The sequence below is a fragment of the Acipenser ruthenus genome, chromosome 10, assembly GCF_902713425.1.
Source record: "Acipenser ruthenus chromosome 10, fAciRut3.2 maternal haplotype, whole genome shotgun sequence".
Lineage (NCBI taxonomy): Eukaryota > Metazoa > Chordata > Actinopteri > Acipenseriformes > Acipenseridae > Acipenser > Acipenser ruthenus.
The window spans coordinates 39363750-39389700 of NC_081198.1; the positions used below are offsets into that span (position 1 = coordinate 39363750).

The 25951-nt window shown below is 37.3% G+C and overlaps 1 protein-coding gene across 4 annotated transcripts in view; it reads right to left on the reverse strand.

Moving 5' to 3' along the window:
* LOC117414073 (dual specificity calcium/calmodulin-dependent 3',5'-cyclic nucleotide phosphodiesterase 1A-like) overlaps window positions 1-25951 on the reverse strand; it is a 68560-nt gene that overhangs the window by 18637 nt on the left and 23972 nt on the right. The window contains exon 1 of one of the 4 annotated variants that reach the window (XM_059032219.1): window positions 15320-15629. The exons of the other annotated variants lie outside the window; for them this stretch is intronic. Coding sequence (XP_058888202.1) covers window positions 15320-15369 — 50 coding nt within the window. The 5' untranslated portion in view covers window positions 15370-15629. Of the gene's footprint in view, window positions 1-15319; window positions 15630-25951 lie in introns of those variants that run through there. 4 annotated transcript variants of the gene reach the window in all.

A 25951-nucleotide genomic window follows, 5' to 3' on the forward strand; every position in this document is an offset into this window, starting at 1 on the left:
ACCTCAGTCTGGTTTTCAAGTGTCTGGTTGCACATTGGGTCAATTAAAGCTAATATGATGTGTGAATTTCTGGGAAACATTTCAGGCAGTTGGACCGCTGCCCCAAATTTCTTTATTTGAGTTGACCTGTGAATATCCCACCTGTTGTGAGCTATGCTGCTAATTCCTATTCTAACAAAGCCACTAACAATACTCTTATAAACAGGCTATATAGAAGTAGACTAGTGTTAGAAAGCCATGTATATGGAATATTACCGAAGGATTCATTTTAAGCATTATGAAGATTTGCCGTTAGCAAGCCATTTTATCACAAATCGCATTGACAATGCTGTATAGCTTTGCTATTCGGACAGTTATTTGGGGGACAAACACCCTCAGTGTCTATTTTTACCTCATGTCAGTGCGTGTGGGGTGTTTGAGATTTAAACCACGCTGGTTATGGAGACTGCTAGAATAATCATGTAAAATGGCTGATAACAGTTTCATAACACAATGCAGGTTTCATGTTTGGCTGCTAAGTGCAGAGTGCAATTGTGGCTGTGCTGGATGTTATCAGAAATGGCTACTGTATCAATGGAAATGAAAAGAAATACAGTATGAAGTACTTTTTTGTCACAAGGAGAGCAAAGGGGGAAACAGAAGAATATTAAACCTAAAGTACTAATAAAGTAGAAAAACAATGCACGTTTCTCTAATATAAATTTCATCCTGGCCTCTGTTTACAGTATTCAAATATGTATCAAAACGTTTTATATGCTTGCTCTGTACAACCTCAAACGCCCCCCCCCCCCCCCCCCCCCCTTGGTAGCATTAGTACCCTTTGTGGCACTTGTAAAGAAACAAAGTTTGACAACACATTACATAATAAAAAAATAATTATTGTACTGTTCAGGTAAAACATTAGTAAATGGTTCATTGCAAGTCTGTGTTTTGAGCTTTACCAGCAATAAACATAAAAAAAAAACAGTTCTTAAAGATCTACCACATTAAGTACAATAATATATTCTATTGTAATCTATGATTTAATTTCCATACTTCACAATGTATTTACATGATTTACAATGAGGAAAAAAATAATCTGAATTACTTACTTCACTTAAACATTTTTGCAGAACATAAAAAAACAATTTTAAACCTTACATATATTATAAGGTACCTGTTCTCTTCTGAAACGTGAAGTAAAGTCTTCAGTAAACACTTAAAAAAAAAAAATCTGTTATACATGTTATAGGAAGCTTTAGCAATACAGTGTTATAGGAATATGTAAACTAGGTATTTATAAAATGACATTTATGCGTGTCATTAATATTTTATAATATGAACTCTAAACTAAACAATAACTCTTAAAGTTAACAATCAAGTGTGTAAAAATGTCATCTAATTTAAATTCCAATGAGATAATAAATCCCTTTCAAGTTACATTGGTTGACACATTAATATGGATTGCAAGAGACGCTTTCTGAATTAGACAAGTAAATCAATAACAAGTGCAATTACACTAAGTGCAAAAAATAGATAGCATATTACGCATTCAAGGCTTGGCTAAAAGTTGCTTGAAAACATAAATTACTATGCTCACAGAAAACCTTTTAGCGAGGTGGGACCTTTCACGTGCCAATTGCTGACACCCAAGTTTAAAGTCAGTCATTATGCCTGTTACATTAACAAGAAGGTGTATAATACCTTCTAAAGAAATAATTAGCATGATTTTTGAATTCTTTGCTCTACCAAGGAAGCCACTGCTTAAGGAAAAGCATATGACTTATAAATGAAAATAATACTAGAAGCATGCATTGTCATAAAATGAACAAATTAGCCAGAGCTGCAGTCTGTGATTTATTGCCTTATCTGACCAAACACTAACTGCTGTAACCATTTTCTATTTACAATGAACTGCAAAGCAATATGGTTGATCCAGTGACAAAGTATATGAGTGAAATGACTATGTGCTACTGACAACACTGTCTCGTAAGAAATAACAGTGACGATTACTATATATTTTAGTAGGTGTGTGTCTAAAAGGCTTGTTAATTTAATTCACTTATTTGTAATTGGTAAGTTTGATATTAAAACATAATTAAAACGACATTAAAACATATATATTAAGAATTAATCTATATTTTACACTATAAACCTAAATTATATCAAATCATATCAGGGAATAGGTAAGAATATTATGTGTACACTTTCTCAAAGTTACATAGAAAGCTAAATATAAAATCTGCCCATTGCGTCCGATGAACTGACCACTGTTATGTCAGATTATTTTGCTGTGCTTTCATAAGAACATAGGAAAAGTTATAACAAGAGAATGATATTCCAACTTTCAATGTCCAGTTCCTAGTAGCTGATTGATCCCAGAACTAGTCTAGTCAGTTTTTAAAGCATCTTAATGACGCAGGAGCAAACACTTTGCTCAGTAATTCATTCCATACACTCACCACTGTCAGTGTAAAAAACTGTTTCCTACAATCTATCCTAAGCCTGTCTAAATTCGAAATCCAAGTTAGTCCCGGTATCTGTGCTGTGCTCGAAACACTAACTTTGTTGACTTTATTTCCATGTGTATGGCTAAAATAATTTTAAATAAACTCATTCCATATTTTAAGAGTGTAAGAGGATGGAGGCTGGACATAAACTGGCAACTATGCATTCCCCAAGCAAGCATCTTTACCACTGCAGAGAAGAGCCATACTCGTTAGTAGATATCGTATAACTCTAGTTGCACTGTATGGGACAGTATGAAGTCAATCAAGATTAAGGAAATCCTGTGCATAATGTTGTATATTTTGCTGAACACTACTCTACTACATCTCCTTGTAACATCTCCTTGTAACATCTCCTCGTAACAGAACATTGATGTCAGGTTTAAGCCTTAACATTTAAGCTTGGATACTAAGACAGAATTCTTTTGATATCACCCTGTATTGATTTTCTTTCATGCAGATCCTCAACAAAGATTTGAGATTTCTTATCCAACATGTTAACTCCATTCTTTCCACCGTCATACAGTCTAGATTTGTTTATTTTATTCTTAACTCTCCAAGGTCGTTCCTATTCATTTATTTTTCTCAAGATGACCTCAGTGTAAACATAGGAAAAACAGTTAGAAAAGTTATGTTATATTGAAACACCCTAGAATCCACTCTAAAGACTATTGCCAAACGGTAGATTAGGATGCTAAAGAATTGATGTACTGAACATATAATTGTGCATCCACAGTGAATACTTTTCAAGCAAACACCTCAAGTAAATACTTTAAATGTAGGTGCCATCATGCAAAAAAAATCGATGTATTTTCATATGAAATGCATTTATAATGCATTGACTGCAATTTTAAAACTTGAAAGACTGCATAGTGTTTATAATGCTTTATCATTAATGTGCACAAGGCTTGCATAAAGGAAATTGGAAGGACAGACGCTACATCAAAAAAGGCAGTGGAGTAAGAAATGAAGTAAGGTTATATATAGAAAGCATTTTCCCATGAGTTTCTGGTGCCATTCATGCTATAAAGCTCCCTGGATTGGTTCCACCTCATTCCAGAAATGACCCCAGCGGGCAGAGGATTGGGATCAGTCCTACCAGCAAGCAGAATGGTTAGAAATGCCTATTTCCTACAGATGGAACTCTTAACAATGCCATGGTCTGACAGAATTGGCAAGAGGAATATTAAGAAAATGTTGTGGATAAACAATCCCTTTTTAGTGGTTTCAAAGTTCCTCGTCTGGGAAATAAAATCTGATCTGCAAATTACCACAATATTGTATAGATACATAAAATGCAACTTTTTTAAAAGCGGCTTTAAATGTAAGTGTGGCAGGGCGAAAACCCTAAAATGTAAATAGTGTGTGTGTGGGAATGTAAGGTTGGCAGGGATGGGGTTAAATATGTCCCTGCCAACAATCACAGGTGTGGTCATTCCCCAATTAGGTAATTGAGTGATAATTATGGAGTGGCCATGTGTATAAAAAGCCAGCAAAATCCTTATATAACAAGTGCAATGCATGGATTTGAATATGAAAAAGTCATATGTGGTTCAGTGGTTAAAGAAAAGGCCTCCTAACCAGGAGGTCCCTGGTTCAAATCCCGACTCACTCGCTGACGCACTGTGTGACCCTGAGCAAGTCACTTAACCTTCTTGTGCTCCGTCTTTCGGGTGAGACGTTGTTGTAAGTGACTCTGCAGCTGATGCTTCACACACCCTAGTCTCTGTCAGTAGCCTTGTAAAGCATCTGATAAACAAACAAATAATATCAATAATTAAATGCTACAATTGTCAACACTTGTTGTGCAGTATAAACAGCATTAATGTATTTATGGGAAACAACGCAATACATTTTTCTAAATAATTCAAATTGAAGTGCTCAGTAAAGAAGTTCCTTTTGTAGGGTCTGGAACCAGGGCTTTGCGACATCTTAAGAACCAAATCTCTCTGTAAAGTAGTTCTTTATCAGTTGATAACAGATTATTTTTTACAACTGTATACCATTATTCAAATCTTTATTAGGCTATTTCTGAGTATCAGACCACTATATTTTTCGGGCAACGATTCAGGTAATCAGCCATTCACTAATTAACCCTAATCATTGTAGATCATAAAAAGCAACAAGCGGCTCCCGAGTGGCGCATCCAGTAAAGGCGCTCCTCGCAGGATGTGCCCTATAGCCTGGAGATCGCTGGTTCGAATCCAGGCTATGTCACAGCTGACTGTGACCGAGAGTTCCTAGGGGGCGGCGCACAATTGGCTGAGCGCTGCCCGGGTAGGGAGGGCTTAGGTCGGCAGGGGAATCCACGGCTCACCGCGCATCAGCGACCCCTGTGGCCGATAGGGCGCCTGTGGCTCTGCAGCGGAGCCGCCAGATCTGTGTTGTCCTCCGGCACTATAGGTCTGGTAGCATTGCTGTGGATCTGCAGTGCGAAAAATGACGGCTTGGAAGGAGCACGTTTCGGAGGACGCGTGTTTCAGCCTCCGTTTCCTGAGTCGGCGGGGGGGTTGCGAGCGGTGAGCCGGGGATACAGATAATAATTGGGCATGCTAAATTGGGGTGAAAACCGGGGTAAAAATAATTGGCGACGACTAAATTTATAAAAAAAAATAAATTAATTAAAAAAAAAAAAGCAACAAGCAGCCGTCCACACAGCTACTGCTACAGTACATACAACTCTTTCTCCCATCAATGTTACTTGTTTCCTAAACTCACGGCAACTCAATGTAGTGCTTTGGTTGACAACGTCTACATATCATCATATGTGATGATCTGAGATTGGTAGTAACTCCTGTCCAATATTCCGATATATGAGAAAACCTTAGTTGGACATTGTTGTATCAATGGTTTTGGTTCTTGTGAATGGTACTTTGAGAAAGGCAAAAACAGAGGGTATTTCATCTACAATAGGAACCAAGTTCAGATCTAACTGTTTAAATCTACAAAATATTATCCAAATCAGACCATCGACTCTACTCTGGTTGTGAAAACGGAGAAGTGTCTTAGAATTCTGTCACCTTGACCTGGAGGTCAAAAATCAAAGATTTCCCACAATCCTTGTATATGTCTTAGTCTACCTCTATGACAATGACCTCTATAACCTACTTAGGTTGTGTGTTATGGGGTGTGAAAGAACAAATTGATGGAGATGGAGAAATGGATGGAAAGCATAATTTTAGTATTCAGCAGCCTGCTATGTTTCTTTCAAAACTATACACAAGCCCTACAGAATATAGCAAATAGAAGTGCAAGAATGGTAAGATTTTCTGAATTATTTTTGTTGAATGCAGTATTTTTATTTCTTACACAGCGCAGCAACGCTTAAAAATTACTGAACACTTTAATGATGCTTTAGTAACCATTCAGTACAAAAAACAGTTCTTCAGTTAAAACTGTACAGACTCCCAAATTCCTGTTTGACAACAGTCCTAGACTATGTATTTTAGAAAACTGTTTTTCAAATTCCCTTCCTGTTGAGCCTGAGACAGCGGGACAATGCCAATAACCCAGGTCAAGGTGTCATTAATCATTAACTCTCCAAATGTATAACATTCCTATGGCTAACTACTGGAGCAGAGTCTTTTCTCTCGTTCATTTAATAAACACCCCTATTTACATACCATATTATATTATTTTATACTTTGTACTGGAAAGAAATTACGTCCAAATAACTCAAGATTACAGGAAATATGAAAATCAATTCACTGCATTTGACCAAAAACATTTCATGTATAAAAACAGCCAATGGGGCTCGCTTGTAAAGTTAATCATTACTGGCAAGTTAAGAATGTTTCTATAGATTCATACTAGGGAATCCATCATAGGTTAATACAGTTTGGATTGGTGGTTTTTGACAGTGATCTAGGGGGACCGCCAAAAAATCAAGAAAAGCACTAAGAAATTACATTACACACCTTTTGCTTTTTTAAATTTTTTTCTAAACTTACATAATAATATAAAGTAGGCATTAGTGTAAGGAGCATTCCCACCTGAAATAATAATTTACTGACAACTTTGCAATTTGTACCTGGTCACCTACAGAACTATGGTCAGCACACACAGACTACCAGCTCTCTAGTTTACATATTCACACTAGAAGGAAATGACTGAGCATCCTGGAGAAACTTCAACACAAGGAACTTATTGAAATAGGTTGTATGGCACTCCATGAGGAATTAAAAAATTTAGACTTGGCAGCAACCTCGGGCAGATTTATCAAGGTCAAAATACAATTTCCACCGATTACAACATAAAAACTATTAATAACAAACAAGGTAAGCTCATTTTTAAATCCTTCAAATAGTCATGCAGGTTGTTCTTACTTGTTTTATTTGATTACTTATTTGTCAGTTATATTTTTGTGGAGCCAGATGCATTTTCTGATAAATCTGAACCCATAGATGTGACTGGTTACTGTTTAACAAATGTGTCTCTTTGGCTTATTTAGGTACTCTGTTGCTACAGTGTTCATAACCTTGGATGGCAACAGTGTGTAACATGTGACTTGACGTTTTAATTTCTCATGAATAAACATGATTAAATCGTCCCTGTTCCTCTGCTCCTTCTCCAGTGTTTCATTGTAGAGCCATTTTAGAACACAGTTTCAAAGATAAGAAATTGGAAACTGCTAACAAAAAGAACAGAAAACCTACATTTTTAACCAATGATCGATACTGCTAAAAAATAAATAAAAAAATAAACCCTGAAGATATAACAATGTCAAGGCTGTTCAAAACAGTATAATTTTGACAAGGCAAACTAGTGATACAAATTAACTGATCTTGTTTTGTAACAATAGCTGTCTTTTATAGTGTTTAACATTTATTGTAATATAAGTGTATTTGTTTCTTTCTAGAAATAAGTTCTTACAGGGCTTGGATAAAAAAAAAAAAAAACAAGTAACACTTTCTGTAACACTGTTAATAGGGTACACCAGGACAGCGCTATTCAAGGTATTTACAGTACTTGTGTTTTGGAGGGATCTGTGACTATTCCTCAGTGGATACAGTACTAGGCATTTAAGATATAATTCTGGAGTGACATCTGTTCTTCAAAATGACCCATTGCTAACAAAGACAAAATAGGTACAGGACAAAAAGCTAGGCCAGATTTTGAATGCACCGATATTACAGCATTTGTTAAACTACATGATAGTTTGGACTTTTTTTAAATTAATCAGGACAGGCAGGTGTAATGAGTTATAAAGGAAAGAATGTAGAATAGGGATGAAACTTACTTTTTTATGTGGAGTTTTATGTTCGTGGCACTGTGTTTTATGTATGTTTAACACTGCAACATGTTTTGATTTAGGAGTTATCTCTAAATCTACTACTAACAAAAGTCAAACTGCAGTGGGTATTGTGGGTGTCTCCTATTTCACATCTTTTGCCCTGCAGTTTTGAAAAAAAAAAAGAAAAGGTTCCAAAAATAACTTAAAAACTGTCAAAGTGATTTATTAATTTTCATAAAACTACAACAAAAAAAGGTCACACCTTTAACAAAATAAGTCTTCTTTGATGTCTGAGTTGAAGTTTTTGTTTAATCGAAGTTTGAAGGTTTTTAAAAAATGTATTTTCTCCATCTACAGCTATGGACAAAAGTGTTGCATCACCCTATAGATTTAACACATTTTGCTAAAGTCGAATGAAACTTTCTGAATAATGTTATGTTAACAAATTGAATTACATACCACTTTGTAGTTTTCCAAAAATTGAAAAATACTACTATTATGGCTTCCGGTAGACTTTTGCCATATCATTTTGTAGTTTCTTTGATTACAAATAAAAGATCTAAATTATGTTCATACAGTTATTTTTTAAATTATGTCTCAATCCTGAAATTCGAGGTGATTCAACATGTTTGGCCGTAGCTGTATGTTGTTCAAAGAGGTGTATAGTTCCTTACAAACATCTCCCTAGACATGTCAATGTGTTCTGTCGGAAACATTCAAAAGTAAAAAAAAATAAAAATAAATACATACACAGATTACAGTCTCTAATCTGCCAGGCAACTACATTCTTGTGTGTATTTGTTGGTGACTGATGGTCTAAGTTCACTGAAAACCAAGATTTTGACACACTTTCTTGGTTGTTATAGGTAATGACAGATAAACCAATGGATGAAAGTCTTATTATGTAACCATATAGCAAATACGGCTGAACCAGGATAAAAAATAAACAACACAGGCCCTGGTTTTGAACATGCTACTTTCAGTGCTTTTTGGCTCACAGCTAGTCTGTGTTGTTTTAAGAGTCCATTCATAGTATGAGGACGATGACAAAAATGTGCTTTATATTGTACCAATTTATTTTTTATTTTGATATCATTATCTGTACCACAAAGGCACATACAAACATGCTCAAATTTGTTGGTACCCTTACAGCTCATTGAAATAATGCTTCATACCTCCTGAAAAGTGATGAAATTAAAAGCTATTTTACCATGTATACTTGCATGCCTTTGGTATGTCATAGAATAAAGCAAAGAAGCTGTGAAAAGAGATGAATTATTGCTTATTCTACAAAGATATTCTAAAATGGCCTGGACACATTTGTTGGTACCCCTTAGAAAAGATAATAAATAATTGGATTATAGTGATATTTAAAACTAATTAGTTTCTTTAATTAGTATCACACATGTCTCCAATCTTGTAATCAGTCATTCAGCCTATTTAAATGGAGAAAAGTAGTCACTGTGCTGTTTGGTATCATTGTGTGCACCACACTGAACATGGACCAGAGAAAGCAAAGGAGAGAGTTGTCTGAGGAGATCAGAAAGAAAATAATAAACAAGCATGGTAATGGTAAAGGCTACAAGACCATCTCCAAGCAGCTTGATGTTCCTGTGACAACAGTTGCAAATATTATTAAGAAGTTTAAGGTCCATGGAACTGTAGCCAACCTCCCTGGGTGCGGCCGCAAGAGGAAAATTGACCCCAGATTGAACAGAAGGATAGTGCGAATGGTAGAAAAAGAACCAAGGATAACTGCCAAAGAGATACAAGCTGAACTCCAAGGTGAAGGTACGTCAGTTTCTGATCGCACCATCCGTCGCTTTTTGAGCGAAAGTGGGCTCCATGGAAGAAGACCCAGGAGGACTCCACTTTTGACAGAAAAACATAAAAAAGCCAGACTGGAATTTGCTAAAATGCATATTGACAAGCCACAATCCTTCTGGGAGAATGTCCTTTGGACAGATGAGTCAAAACTGGAGCTTTTTGGCAAGTCACATCAGCTCTATGTTCACAGATGAAAAAATGAAGCTTTCAAAGAAAAGAACACCATACCTACAGTGAAACATGGAGGAGGCTTGGTTATGTTTTGGGGCTGCTTTGCTGCGCCTGGCACAGGGTGCCTTGAATCTGTGCAGGGCACAATGAAATCTCAAGACTATCAAGGCATTCTGGAGTGAAACGTACTGCCCAGTGTCAGAAAGCTCTGTCTCAGTGACAAGTCTTGGGTCCTCCAACAGGATAATGACCCAAAACACACAGCTAAAAGCACCCAAGAATGGATAAGAACAAAACATTGGACTATTCTGAAGTGGCCTTCTATGAGTCCTGATCTGAATCCTATTGAACATCTATGGAAAGAGCTGAAACTTGCAGTCTGGAGAAGGCACCCATCAAACCTGAGACAGCTGGAGCAGTTTGCTCAGGAAGAGTGGGCCAAACTACCTGTTAACAGGTGCAGAAGTCTCATTGAGAGCTACAGAAAACGTTTGATTGCAGTGATTGCCTCTAAAGGTTGTGCAACAAAATATTAGGTTAGCAGTCCCATCATTTTTGTCAATGCCATTTTCATTTGTTTTATTATTTACAATATTATGTTGAATAAAAAATCAAAAGCAAAGTCTGATTTCTATTAAATATGGAATAAACAATGGTGGATGCCAATTACTTTTGTCAGTTTCAAGTTATTTCAGAGAAAATTGTGCATTCTTCGTTTTTTGTGGAGGGGTACCAACAAATTTGAGCACGTCTGTATGGCTTCCATACAATGATGATTATAAATACATTCATTACTTTGGTTTCTGTAACCCATCTGGAATTATATTGCAATGATTAAACTGAAGAAAAAAAAGTAAAAGAAAAAGAATGACTATGGTATGAAAAAACATTATCCACTGTCAATTACTTGTAGAATCCAATTGTGTTATGGTTATGTAACTGTCTAATTTAAAACAAAACCATACTAACCACAAGACTGATGTGAAACAAATGCATTTGAAATAACCTGCCTCCTGAAATAGGCACTGCTATTAAAAGTAATTTCAGTTTAATGTGGGCAACTTCAACGACACAAATGTTTTTATAATACTACAATGCTTAAGTGTTTTAACCTACTAAAAAGCTAAGCCAGGAATCATCCATTTTTGGGTATTGAAACTAAATTACTTTATAACTGTGGCATTTTCATAAAAAAATAAATGCAAACAGCCTAGTGTGGATGTATTACAGATGATGGTGTTGCAGTACATTAGCCTTTATAATACTGCAACAATATCAAAGGAATCTTGCTTTATACACAGTGTTGTTAATTTCCATTTAGTGGGTTAAAGTTAGGTTCATGTGTGTATTCAATTGTATTTTTGCTATATTTTGCCAATGAAGGCTTGAGCGCCATTCAATGCAATTAAATGTAGACATTGACTACATTGTTAAAATCAGACTACCCAAGTTCTATGATCCATCACCAAAATAATCTTAAACTGGCATAGATGACTCAGTTTAACAAACAGTTTCATGGAATGGCCCTTCATACAATGGTGGGGTAGCGTTGGCATCTGAAGAAAGGTGGGTGAGAATCACTGTTGTATTTTCTTTCACATACTGTACAGTTACTCAATCAAACCTAAACATAGTTTAAACATTAACATTAACACACGCGCACGGACGCACTCACACACATATGCACTGTAACCCCAACAGAAATGCCAACAGACCCTAAACTAATAATAATCATTGGTTTCATAAATGTGAAGCCAAAATCTAATATGCAAGTTATCAAGCACTGTAACCCAAGTTCTAGGTTCAGTTCACATGCATCTGGGAAGCAAGAACATTTTTAGAACCCCTAGATGCAACAAAATTATATATATATATATATATATATATATATATATATATATATATATATATATATATATATATATATATACACACATACAGTGCCTTGCAAAAGTATTCAGGTTTTATGTTGGGAAATATTTTTAATATCTTGCTTGCATAAGTATTCAACCCCTGTGCTGTGGAAGCTCCCAGTTTACACCAATGAAAGAAATTGCCCTAACGAGGACACAATTACCTTACCATTGGCCTCCACCTGTGAACCATTAAAGTTGCTGTCACATTTTCTGGATAAAAACCCCACTATTGAAGGATCATTGGTCAGGCTGTGAACCTGAAGGAAAATGAAGACCAAAGAGCATTCTACAGAAGTTAGAGATAAAGTAATATAAATGCATAGATTAGGGAAAGGGTACAAAATAATATCCAAGTGTTTGGATATCCCAGTGAGTACAGTTGGATCAATAATCAGGAAGTGGAAGCTGCATCACACCACCCAGGCACTGCCAAGAAAAGGCCGTCCCTCAAAACTCAGTGCTCAAACAAGAAGGAGACTTGTGAGAGAAGCCACAGAGAGGCCAACAATCACTTTGAAGGAGCTACAGAGTTCAGTGGGTGGGAGTGGAGTAATGGTGCACCAGTCAACCATATCAAGAGCTCTGCATAACACTGGCCTGTATGGGAGGGTGGCAAGAAAGAAGCCGTTACTCAAAAAGTACCATCTGAAAGCACGTCTGGAGTTTGCCAGAAAGCATGAGAGTGACCCAGCTGCGATGTGGGAAAAGGTTTTGTGGTCAGATGAGACCAAGTCAGAGCTTTTTGGCCAAAACTCAAAGCGCTATGTGTGGCGCAAACCTAACACTGCCCATGCCTCAAGACACACCATCCCTACAGTGAAGTATGGTGGTGGCAGCATCATGCTGTGGGGATGCTTCTCATCAGCAGGGACTGGGCATCTTGTTAAAATTGTGGGCACCAGTGTGGAGTAGTGGTTAGGGCTCTGGACTCCTAACCGGCGGGTCGTGGGTTCAATCCCAGGTGGGGGGACACTGCTTTACCTAGATTGCTCCAGTAAAAACCCAACTGTATAAATGGGTAATTGTATGTAAAAAAAACTGTGTAAAAAATAATGATATCTTGAAACAATTGTAAGTTACCCTGGCTAAGGGTGTCTGCTAAGAAATAATAAAATTGAAGGAAGAATGGATGGAGCAAAATACAGGGAAATACTGCAAGAGAACCTGCTTCAGTCTGCTAAAAAACTGAAGCTTGGGAGGAAATTCACCTTTCAGCAGGATAATGATCCACAAGGCCAAAGCAACATTGGAGTGGCTCAAGAACAAAAAGGTGAATGTCCTACAGTGGCCTAGTCAAAGTCCTGATCTCAATCCCTATTTGAAAATTGCGGTCCACAAGCGTCGTCCAACCAACCTGAACAACCTGGAGCAAATCTGCCAAGAAGAATGGGCCAAAATCACTCACACTGTGTGCAAAGCTGGTACATACTTACCCCAAAAGACTTAAAGCTGTTATTGCAGCGAAAGGTGGCTCTACCAAATATTAATGTGTATTAAGATATTTCAGTTTCTTATTTTTCTTTAAAATATTTCCCAACATAAAACCAATGTCACCTTACAATAATTGATTTTGAGTTTCAGTGTTTTAAAATAAAATATCAAACTGAACGAAATTTAAATGTACCATTTGTAATTCAGTAATATGAGAGAATTGGTCAGGGGTCTGAATACTTTTGCAAGGCACTGTGTGTGTGTGTATATATATATATATATATATATATATATATATATATATATATATACATATATATATATATAAATAAAAATTGGGGGGACTGAACTTGTGCTTGTGCTACCAAACATGTTCAGCACAGATGCCTGCATATACCCCCAGATTCCGATTGTATCTTAATAGCTTGTGCTAAAGTGTATACCAGTATATTGTGGATTGAACAATAGTCTCAGCAGACAAATAATATCTCTTTCTGCTTGACCATAGTTTCTTATATTTTCACCTCACAAATAATTATTGGTTGGATAGTTTAAAGTATACAGTAGGCGTGAGTTTGTTTGTGTATGGGTATGTTTATATACAGTATTAAAAAAAATCTGTTCATTACACAGAACAGGCTTTGAAGTGTTAACCCCTTAATCTGCCATAGGAGGGTGTCTTTGAAGACATAAGAAGTTGTTTGATTCATAGGATGTCGATAGTCTCCATCATGGTTGGTACATGGCAGTGTCTGACACACAAGATAAGCGAACAAGAGTTGTTTTAAATCATGTATTCAACCCCACAATTTATTTTATTTTTTTAACCACATTTATTTTCATTGGCCCAGAAAACATAAGAATCACATTGTGCCCTCTATGGAATCATGGCGAAAAGTATATAAAAAGGTTGAGTAAACAAAGTACCATACACATGAGTGGGACTTTGTTTGCTGCACTTTTTATATATGTTATATATATACTACAACCTCATATAGAGGTAGAAGCACACTACAAACAACAGTTCATTTATAGTTTTGAAATATTAACCATGATCTAAACCTTTGTAAATCTAGTCCCATATCCCTGACTGACAACCGACCTTCGGCATGTATCAGTACAACTAACTGGCTGCTTTTGATAATTTTGAAATACAAATCAAAATAAAATGTATGTATGTATGTATGTTCAGAGTTTCTTTAATTTGTATTTGTTAACCACTGCTAAAAATAGGTTTTTAAGCGAGGTCTTGCCGTAATTCATGTTTTGACTGAAAGAAGAAAAAAAAACATTAGGCCTCTTCTAGGTGGAATGTTCTGGTGTAAAGGTGACAGCATGGGCTATTTACTAATGCCTCCCATTTAGAGCTGGTGTTTTTGTCATATCAAGCTCACAGCTATGATACACTGCAGATGTCATCAAGACTTGTCCAATGGGAATTTAAGTGGTGCTTAAGATGTCACTTGTTATAAACAAAAGACAGCCGGAGTAATATTTTCCTTTTCCAACCACAGAATCCTTGCCAGAAAAATGTTATTCCCATGTAGGCTTTCTAGCAGAAACCTATCTTGAGAGTCAGTAAGGGGGGGGGGGGGGCACAAACTGACGATTTCACATAGGGAAAGCTGGCCTCCTCATTTGGAAAAGCCATAAAATAAAGCACGCCACCCATATGATTCCCAACAATTTCCTTTCATTTCAGCAACATCAAAACCACATTCTTCTTGAACTGTGTCTTAACAAACAAATCCTTGATCTGCTTGATTTGAAACTACTCGTTGACAACAAGTGTTCCGTTAAAAAAAAAGTCTGATAAACATTTAGGTGAATAAGACTGCAAAACAAACCTAACGGCTGCTGCTCAGCTTTGAATGCCATATATGCAAAAAGAAACCAAATAAACATAAAACATTTAAACCCTTGCAATACTGTCCAGTCCAGTGAACCGAAAACAATGTTCCACATCTAATAGTCTTTTTACCTCCAACGTCTGCAAATGTTTAAAGAGTTTTTACAACTTGTTCAAAGTACAGAGCTAATAATACAATACTTGATAAGAGAGGAAAAACAGCCCTGCTACAACTATTCAAGTTTTAACAACTTTACCGAATTATTGCTACTGAAAAGTGTCACAACCAAGATTATATCTCACTGATTATTATGTTTATAATATGAAACAGATGTCAAGAAAATGGGAAGAAGATTTTAAATGAATTTTCCCTTTCTCCTATCAAACTTCCCTACAAATCACTTACCTAAAGATGGGTCTGTGGAGTAACTTCCTCTTGATAGTAACACAGTCCATTTAAAAGTGAGGGAAAGTAAAGTTTCTTCCAGGATGGAACTCCACAGCAGCCTGGTACAAAACAGTCCTCGTCTTACTACTATGACTACACCGTTGTGAGCACAGAGGTTGGACTTTTTGTGTCTGGAGAGCCTCCCTCTCTCTCTCTCTGACAGCTTAGTAAAACAAGGCCATAGAGGCCACATCAGAGAGGCACTTCTGTGCACCACCAAACAGAGTTGCTTGCGTAAAGCATTGGGAGACAAGTTGAGACAGGAGAAAGGAACTGTGCAAGAAACATCTGACACATTGCCAGGAGCTGCCCAGGTACAAATGTGTTATATTATTGTAGTCATGTGAACTATGCTGCCGTGCACTGAAGTTATGAAACCCCGCACCACAAATGAGACGTTAGCTTTAAAGCCGAAAGCTGCTTATCATTTCTCCAGTAAAAGTTATGCAACTGTTTTAGCGGTCCCATGTGAAAACTTTGTGAAAGTTGTTAAAAGTGAAGTTCAGTACATACATTAATGTGGATGGATAAGTCTGGTCTGTAAGACTGGCTACACATCAGCAAATTGTAAGTATTTCACAATCTGGTTTTTATTCGCTGTGGATGATGTCTAGATCAAGCTATGCAAAACCAAGTAGAGCTCATAATTTTTGGCACTGCTAACGTTGCTAGAAGAGGCCTGAAATAAATGAATCAACAGTAGATTTCATTTTTTTCAGTTACGTCTGCGAAAGAGGTTCTCCTACTGCATATGGAATCTATTATAGGAAAGAGTTAAAATACCTAAGAACAGTGCTAGCATTGAAGGCTGCATTATTTAGAGAATAGTGCATCGATTATAGATGCTGTAAGCCATCTGTCAGGAGGAAATATAATAAAAAGGCTCATTATTTCATGAGAAAAATTTCAAAAAATCTCTCTCTCTCTCTCTCTCTCTCTCTCTCTCTCTCTCTCTCTCTCTCTCTCTCTCTCTCTCTCTCTCTCAAATTCAAATTCAAATGTGCTTTATTGGCATGACAACATCCGTGGTATGCCAAAGCAGTTACAAAGTACAATACAAACATTAGGAACAACAATTAATAAATGAAAAGTAATAATTAAATAAAGAGGTAGGGATGTAGAATTGAATGCTGAACACTAGTAGATAAAATAAACTAGATAAATAGAAGCTGATTTGTAGACAATTTTGGAATGGACTGTAAATAATGTGTGTTTGTAAACTATGTTATTCTTGTTCAGATCTGTTAGCGTTCTCTGTGTATTTTGGTGCTTGTGTGACAGAGCTGAGACTGCCTGTGTGTGAGTGCATCACTGAGGGGGGTGGGAGCAGGTCTGACACGACCAGTCAGAGATAGGGAGTGTTGGACCAATGAGTGAGGAACAGGGAGGGACTTGGGGTGTGTGGAGATGAAAGTCTGAAAGAGAGAAGCAGGTACTGATGGTGGGAGAATTGAGAGAAGAGGGTGAGTGTCCGAGTGAGAGGCGAGGAAGAGAGCCATTGTTCACTAAAAGCTAAAAAAAAGAATACATGCAGCGGTTTCCTACTACTTTGAACTGCAACTGTTGTCTGTCTCATTATATCCCAGAAACCCTGCAGCTCAGCGCTACAGCAAAATTAAATCAAAGTGTTACCCATGCACAGAATTGTGTAAAATGTAAAGGGCAATACATTAAGCAAAGGATAAAAAAACAACAACAACAGTTTCCAGAATTAAAACAGTATCCAAAGTCAATGTTCAAAATTGCAGAATATAATGCTCAATAAGGCCCTAATGTCACAGTTCACTTGCAAATAAAAATGTACAAAAGCAACTATAGATCACAGATTTTAAAAACATGCATCTATTTAGTCCTGTGAGAACAAGATAAAGTAATGATACAATGGGACAAAATCATATAATGAAGGCCATATAGCAAGGATGTAAATAGTATATCTACACTTGGCGTTATGGACCCGAGACTGTTGCTGCACTTGGTACTAGTTACAAGCAAGCACCATACAGTTAAAATAAAATTACCGGTACATTTTGTTAATCACATTAAAGAAATGAAAAAAGCGAAGTTAACATGCTACGTTTATACGTACCATAGGGGCTAATCCAAGTCAGTGATAATAACTATCGTGTTCGTCTTTTTTCCTGGGTTGGGAAATAACGTTAACGATTTAATAAAGGTAACAACAAGATAACAAAATGTGAATTTTGATGAGCAGAGTACAGTAGCTTGTAATTTCAGTCTGTAACTTTGTTTAAAAAATTATAGCCTTCAATATAAATGTATATATTTTGGTTGTCATAGTGTCCATTTTACCCTTCTTTTCACTGGAGCAGACGGAGTCATGTGACATATACCAATGCGCTGACTGGATAGGATTGCTTGAGTTGTCAGGACGTTGTCAGGGGTGTTACACGGGGCAATCCTCGTGGGATTTGGTCGCAAGCAATATAGTTGCTACTACTAGTAAATTAGACAGGCCGCTAAAGCTGCTGACCCGCTTTCAAGATCAATTATTATTAATAATAAAAAAATAATTGCAGATCAATTTTCATTCTCCCGTGATACTAGTAAAATTGCAGTCTTTCAAGACTTTCATAACGGAGACATGTTTTTTCAAGCATTCAAGCCCTGGAAATCAGTTTGGAATTTTTCCATACTTTTTCCAGACTTCCAGACTAGCGTACGAACCCTGTATAATCATCAATGCGGGCAATTTTGCTTAAATTTACGTAAACATAATTGTTCATTAAAACTGCTTCTGGTGTAGACTGGTCAAGAGGCACACTGTCACATTCATGCTGAAACGTAGCTGCAGTTTACTTCAGTATCCAGTGCGTAGTTACTACTCAACAAGCTGTTTATAGCCATCCAGGTAACAGACTAGCTCGAGATAAACTAATATGAACACTATTTTTATTTTTTTATTATTGCTACACAGACGTATTTGTAATGTTTAAAGTAAAATGGTACGTTATATTATTGATTGATGATATTGATGAGATTGTAACTTCCTTCGAATTTGAAAGTGTGCCAATATATACTTCCTGTGTTAACTGTTATTCAATAGTACTGTTTTAGTTTTTATTTTTATCAGAGGATTTTTTATTTATTTTTTTAATTGTGGAAAATTAGGATCTCTGCTGATGACTTATACAAGCTTTTAGCATTAACTATTTTGAAAAGCTATGCAGGCTCCAGTAAGGCAGTAGATGGAAAAATCTGACATATATCACCTAAAATATGCGTGGTTCACATTTTTTTTCCACACAATTTCCAAAACTTCTGAATACATTTCTATTGCTTTTTCATCTTGGATTGAGCACTTTTCAAAATGTAATATGGGGGATGATTTAACACAAAAGTTACTCTTGAAATTATCCTAGTTTCCCTTATCCATGTAAAATTTAATCATTTTTGGTCAAGTGGTTTCCAAGATATAGCCTTTATCTGCTTAGCCAATCATCTGTCGGTACAGTGATAACCTAGGTCACCATAATACACATTTATAGAATGTAGGTTATGTACAAAATAATTTCACGGGCGGGGGGTGGGGAGAGCCGGGGCTGGAGTGAAAGGTTGTTAGTTGGAGAGGTAGTTTGAGAAGTGAGAATAAAGGATGGAGTATAAAGGATAAAAAGATTTCTGACCGGCAGGAGCTCTCTTGGCCAGAAGAGAGAGAACGGCCTCGAAGGCCAGCTGTACAGTAACCCCAGGAACCTGAAAACACATAAGATTGGCTTGTAGGAGGAATAGGTTCTTGTGCTGAAGAACCTAGAGAAGGGTGGCAGAAGAGGGAGCTGGAGATAGAGCCCAGTCTTAGATAGAGCAAGAGTGTGTGGCCGGGGGTCCCCACTGACTCACGCGGTGAGAACCCCTCCTCAGTGGAGGCATGGACATTTATAATGATTTTACTGGACTGAATAAGGAATACTTTATTTATATTAATTCTATAAACATATACCTGCCACACAGTGGAGAGGATATATTGGAAACGGAAGTGCGAATGTAGGATTCTACTGCTGAGGAGGACCAGCGCCCTAGGCTATTGATAAGATGCTGGTTAATATTGGCTTTTGCTGCTGAGGTGGCTGCTCCAGTTCTGAAGGAGTGAGGGGTGTAGAACTGAGGAGAGAGGTCTGCTTTGGAGATGAGGGTGGCGAGGTGAGTTGAAAACCAATGTCTTATAACTACTGCACGGGATGAGCTGATGAATAGAGGATCTGTCCTGAGGGAAGGCTTCTTGCTGAGGATGTATCTGAACATAGAGGTGTAGGAGCATAGTGGAGAATTAATCTTCGAGAGTTGAATGAATTAACCCTGACGGAGCTGGTCTGTCTTAGAGATGCGGAGCATGATTAGGAAATGGGAATCTGGAACTAAGGCTATGTCGCTAGAACGGATGCCGAGAGAAGGGAAGCTGGAAAGAGATCTGACTGTTCAGAGCATCTGAGGAATCTGAAGAATGCAGTTAAAAACGCATGGTTTCCATGAGGAGATTGTCAAAGGGGTAAAGCAGCCTTTTTCACAAGATGGACATGAGAGAGAGAAATGGGAAGACAGGGTGGGGAAGTGGGGGCGGAACTTGGATATGCAGTGGAATGTCAGGCGGACTGCTGGAACGAGCAGAAGAATTGGAGAAGATACTAACATGAGACGGTAGTAGAACTGGATTCCGGAGATTTGATAGGATTTGATTGTGGAGACGGAGAGGTGTAAAATGTCTCTGCATGGACGATAAAGGCTAGGATGAATGGAATTGGCTGAATTTGTTTTTTTGAACAGAAAGAGGAGAAAGAAGACCAGCCTGTAGAATAAGAAGATCTTGTTGATGGGGCTGGAGCAGCAGACATGTACGTTGATTGGGGTGAATGGATTAGTGTCATTTATAAACTGGGCAGATGATCTTTGAATGGGCGTCGCCACAATAACTGCAAATATGAAGAAATTTACATGTTTTGATATGCAGGCATCGCTATTGAAATTGTTGCATATTTGTCTAGGTCCGGAAAAAGAGATGGGACGCCCATATCGATCTCTGACTATAGAGCGATTGGGGGGAGCTAAAGAATGAATTGCTTTAGAAGTTGATGGAGTGCTGTTGAACTGAAAGGGGAAGGAGCGGGTTGGTTTGAATGAGGAAGCAATAGCAGTCTTGGGACACAAAGACATGGAATGCACAGTTGAGGCACAGACTGCGCAGGCATTAGCGTGGAGACTGCTAAAGATCCTGTTAAAAAGATCAGGATCAGAGCTGGACCAGTCGACGATGTGGTTATCTGTAGCTAAAATGGAGGCTGCTTTGGCAGAAAATGCTTTATGATATTCAAAGAACATTGTTCCTCCATATCTGGGGGAAAGCTCAACAATGTAGTGCATATATTGATCGAGTTCCTGATGACGTTGAGGGTAGACAGAGCACAAAACATCTCTAAATACTGACAATGTCATCTTGAATTCTCCCAATGTGAGATTTTTTAGTAAACGTGGGTCATGCGATTTTAGAGTGACTGATAAGTCTCCGCAGTCGATGACGCGGTGATCCATGAATTCGGCAGTAGCAATAATTAACGACCAGATTAACGTCTTCACTTTCTATGATATTGTGGTGAATCTGGGTAGAAAGAGAATGCCGGTGAATGGAAGTGGAGACTTGAGAACCGGACGCTATTGCAGAAGCCAGGTTGTATACCAGAAGGTCGACTGTAGGGACTGAGGCTGGAAGCTCGGAGGGAGGAGGTGGTACTAAAGCTGCAGTGGTCGAAAGATGAAGAAATGGTTGCTGTTGTTGATAGTAGAAGGACGCGGTTATCATCAAGCCTGGTGTTAATGGAGGCGATGGCATCTGCTACTGGTTGCATCAGAGTTCTCATGTCGTTGAAAAATTCCTGGCGAATATCGGCACTTGGTTGTGAGTCGGCTGAGTGGCTGCTCTTAAAGCAAGTGCGGGAGCGGGGGAGGGAGGATTGAATACCATGGGACTGCAAACAGGCTGAGCAGAGGCAGACAGGCTGGGAGGAATGATAGGCTCCACTGAAATGGCTTTGCAATAAAATTTGAAAAGAGCGAGCCTGTCCTGACCGGATGGAATGATGATGCCTTTTTTATATAGGGTATTGAGCAGTTTGAAGATGGTCCAATATTTATACTGAAGTTGTAAAGGATTAGGATAAGTCTGCTTGGAGCAGCGAAGCTACTGGCTTTGCAGAGTTTCTGTAGACGCTACCGGGTCGGGACAGCAAGATGTTGAAGGGCCTGCGAGATCGTCTGAGCATGTAAGAAAAGTGGGGTCGTCCAAATCAGATGAAAAAACAAGAGCACAAAGTTTCGTCAGTCAAAAGGGTTGCAGAAAAAGAACTGAAACGCTAGACAGCGAGCTGTGTGTGGTTGAGACTTTAAATAGGAAATAGGAGATGATTTATGGTGACAGCAGGGTGGAGCACCGGCTCTCACACCCTCCCCTCAGTATAATTAAAAATCTGTGACATACGTGTGCGTAAACTATATCCCTGTTACCCGGGGATATACATCCCCGGCAGGGAAATAAAGACAATAATATCAATTGTTAAGTCAGTTTTTAGTGTGTGGTTATCGAAGTATCACATCCATCCTCTTCCATGTCTATCTATAATAATAATAGCTTTACTTATTAATGAAACATGTTAACTGCAAAGCATGATGGGCGTAAGACTATAGCTGACATGAACACAGAAACAAAAAAATTGTTAATCCCATGCTGAACTGAAACTGTGGACACACAAGTCATTAACTACCCAGTAAAGACTGGCATGAATGTCTATTATAATACTTGTTCGGTTTTTACATTTCTTATCTGTTATCCACAGTGCCATTAATGCACACACTCAGCCATGGTAAAGGTTAATGAGAATGGCCAGCAGTCACTACCAGCCATTTCTCAAGCAGTAGTTTATATTAAAAAAAAGTCAATGGCAATTTTTAAAGACCTGAGAGCAAGACCCAGTAAAAACTCCCTTGAGATTGCACACTTTCACCAACTAGTCTTAATGAACTGTATATTTTTGATTGGGTGCTAAACAGCAACCATTGCAAGGCACTTTGGATCTGTTATTCAGCATGGGTTATGTTTAAAGCACAACCCAACATGCCTTTGGTCTGTGCCAGAAGAATACTGGTATTGGCTGTGGTGCATGGAATTTGTTTGAGTCTATATTTGGATGCCATTGTAATTGTTTTACCATCTGCTTTTCCAATGTTTTTATAAAGTACCAACATATCCTTATATTAAATACGTAATTAAGTGCAGTACCAGTCCAGACTATTTAACCCATACAGCGCAGTGTTTGTTCATTTTAGTGATCCAAAATGCATATGCTCTTTACATTAAGTCTACACTGAGCTGCAAAGTTGTTTCTGACTGTTCCAAAAATAAAGTAATACACATCTTATGTTGTCCAAGTGGCACACTCTAGTACAGTTTATATAGTCAGTTAGTGGACAGTCTTTAAATGTTAGAAACTATAAACAAATAGATAGTGATAATGTGCAATTAGATAATTAGATTACCTCTTCATTGTCTGCTGTTACTGGTCATATGTAGGTAACATATTTGTAGGTCACTTTTCTACAGATGCTAGAACCATCTCTTTGGTGCTGGGGGTGGAAGGGGTGTGTGCAGCAACAAACCTAACCTCAGACATGATTAATGGACAATATTGTATATTAAGAAAAGGACAAGGAATGGTGGACTATCAATATTAGAATAATGAACATGTTTCCTGAAATCGCTACATGAAATTATTGCATGTTAAAATTTACTCTACAATTAGGAATTAATGCATACCTCTTGCTTTCTGAAGAGTTCTGCAAAGCCCCACAATCTATGGTCTATGGTCTCTAATAAATACCAGCTTCGAGGCAACAGTTTTTTTTTTTACCATAGCAGTATACCTATTGTATATAATTACAAATATAATGTATGCCATTCACCCCTCAGGGTTGATTTTTTAAAATGTGATTCTTGTCAGCTTATCTTTGTTTATATGGATACACTGTAGAATGCACAATCTATAATCAATATTAGAAAAAAAGATCATCATGTCACCATGGTTACAATTGAGATATTGGAGATCTTACTTTGATAGGAAAGGCTTTCCTTTCTATCTGTTTTCACAGTGAAATTGATTTTATGCTTTGCTTTATAGCATTGTGTGATTTCTTTCAAATAAATTCAGCATGTTATAATTAACTTTTAAGTTGCTACCCTAACCAATTTGGACCTTTACCTCACTAGAGTACCTGGGTGTCAAATTAGTATTGGTGGTGGCTATTAAATCTTAAAAATGTAATTGACTTATTTTATGGAAATTGTCACAAAATGTCTTTGTCTTGGGTGTGGTTTCAGAAAATGTAGTCCTCAGCATTAGACACCATCGCAATAGATTTCAGCCTATTGAGTCTGAATTATTATTATTATTATTATTATTATTATTATTATTATTATTATTATTATTATTATTATTATTATTATTATTAATTTGATTTATTTTTTGTGCTCAATTATTTTACCCCCAACTTTCTCCAAATTTAGAATATCCATTTGTGTGCCCTCACCAAAGCAATTCTCCTCAACACCTCAGGAAGAACTGAAAGCCAGTGGGCATATTCCAATTCCACGATAAAGCCAAATGCATCTTTATACCCAGGAGTTCAAGAGCCGATGTCATTGAGTTCTTGGCCTCTGGAGGACAAAGGCCAACCTGAAAGTATCTGCATGAGCTCACCGGGCACCTGGCCAGTAAGGTCCACTGTAGCATGATGAGAAACAGCCTCTGAGGAATTTGCTTCCATAACAAAGAGAACTCAGCCTGAATCATTTTCAGTCCTGAAAACCATGGTACTTTGTGAAGATTACTTCACTGAAAGTGTAGGCTACATTTACACATTTTACATAGACAAATAAATATCTAAAAAGTAAAAATAAAAAGCATAACAATTACACAACATTTGCATCACAGTTGCCATTGCAATACTACCTACAGTAGAAAAGCAAGTACATGTAAAACTACAATACTGTTAATCACCTGAGAAAGTCTGAGTTATAAAAGATGAATTGTGCTCAACCTTGATATCACAAATGGCAGCTAAACAATCGTTTCCATGTCTATACAGTTTCCAAACAACCTTATCCTTTTTTTTCACTTTCATTAATAATTTCTCATTGTTTAATGTTTAAGTCTACATCAGAACATGCAGCAAACAGCCATGCACTTATTGTAATTCCACTTTTTCAAAGTGATGTAATGCCTAATTTTAGAGACTGTAATTTTCTGAATACATCACCAAATCTCTGCTCGTTATACTCAAGTTGAGCGCTACATACACATACATATATGCATTGTATAGTCTGGTTTTAAAACAATTCTATATAGTATTCTATTGTGTTTTTGATAGGGAAGTAGACACAATCTGTGCATTATACAAGGGATGTAATGCACGACAGTTCAGTCATGTGGGCTATACCCAGAGTGAGAGTTACATAGGAATAATCAGGGCAACTAAGGGACAATTGAAAGAAGCCATTCCACCTAGCCAGCATGTCTTTGGACTATGGGAAGAAACCGGAGTACCTGGAGAAAACCCATGCAAACACAGACAGACCCCTGAGGCCACTGTGTCGCCCACCAATAAGTCAATATGGGAAAAAGTAAAGAACTATCTGAAGACCTTAGGCAGAAAATTATTGTCAAAGCAGGAGAAGGATGCAAGATTTCAAAGCATTTGAGTATTTCTATTTCAACTATTGTTTCTATTATCAAGAAGTACAAGACTTGTGGTAGGAGCTAAAGAAGGCCTCGAAATTTGAATGAACTGGAACAATTTTGTGTTGAAGAATGGTCAAAAATCACTAAAGAATCATGGCAAAAGCTCACTGACAAATATCCTAATCGTTTAAAAGAGGTTATTATTGCTAAAGGTGCGTCAACAAACCCCCACACCGAATAATTCAACTGAGGTTAATTTTATTACTCATCAGATCAGTCGCAGCTGATTGGCATTTTCCATTATCACTTAATTAATCAGTACCTTATTCAATTTAGGAGGTCTTTACTAAAATGACCTCCTGTTACCTTTGGTCACAGTAAGATGGAGTGTCATATCCTAACTCCAGGGTTCTAAAGCCTCCATATTTTTGTCAGGATACTACACTCCCTTACTATATATATATATATATATATATATATATATATATACACACACACACACACACTCACATATTAACACTTTAGATTCACTGGGATTTAAAATAAGTATTTAGCTGTTGTTGGTATTGGCTTGCATTATACATACCGATATTATAAATAAAAAATGAAACTGAGTTGAAATACTGGAAAATATTTAATTCAATCTGCATGCAAGTTATAGTGTGAACTGCTTGACTTTAAAGAAATGTGTTCACCCCTTATTGAATTGCAACAAACCCTTTCACTTTGGCCAGTAAATAATAACCTTGGGAATAATTTAAATTGAAACCTACAAATACCGCTTTATATTTTGTCACGCTCACAGTATTTCTTGCAACATTACTGAATTGCAAGAGATGCTGGATCCTGCAGC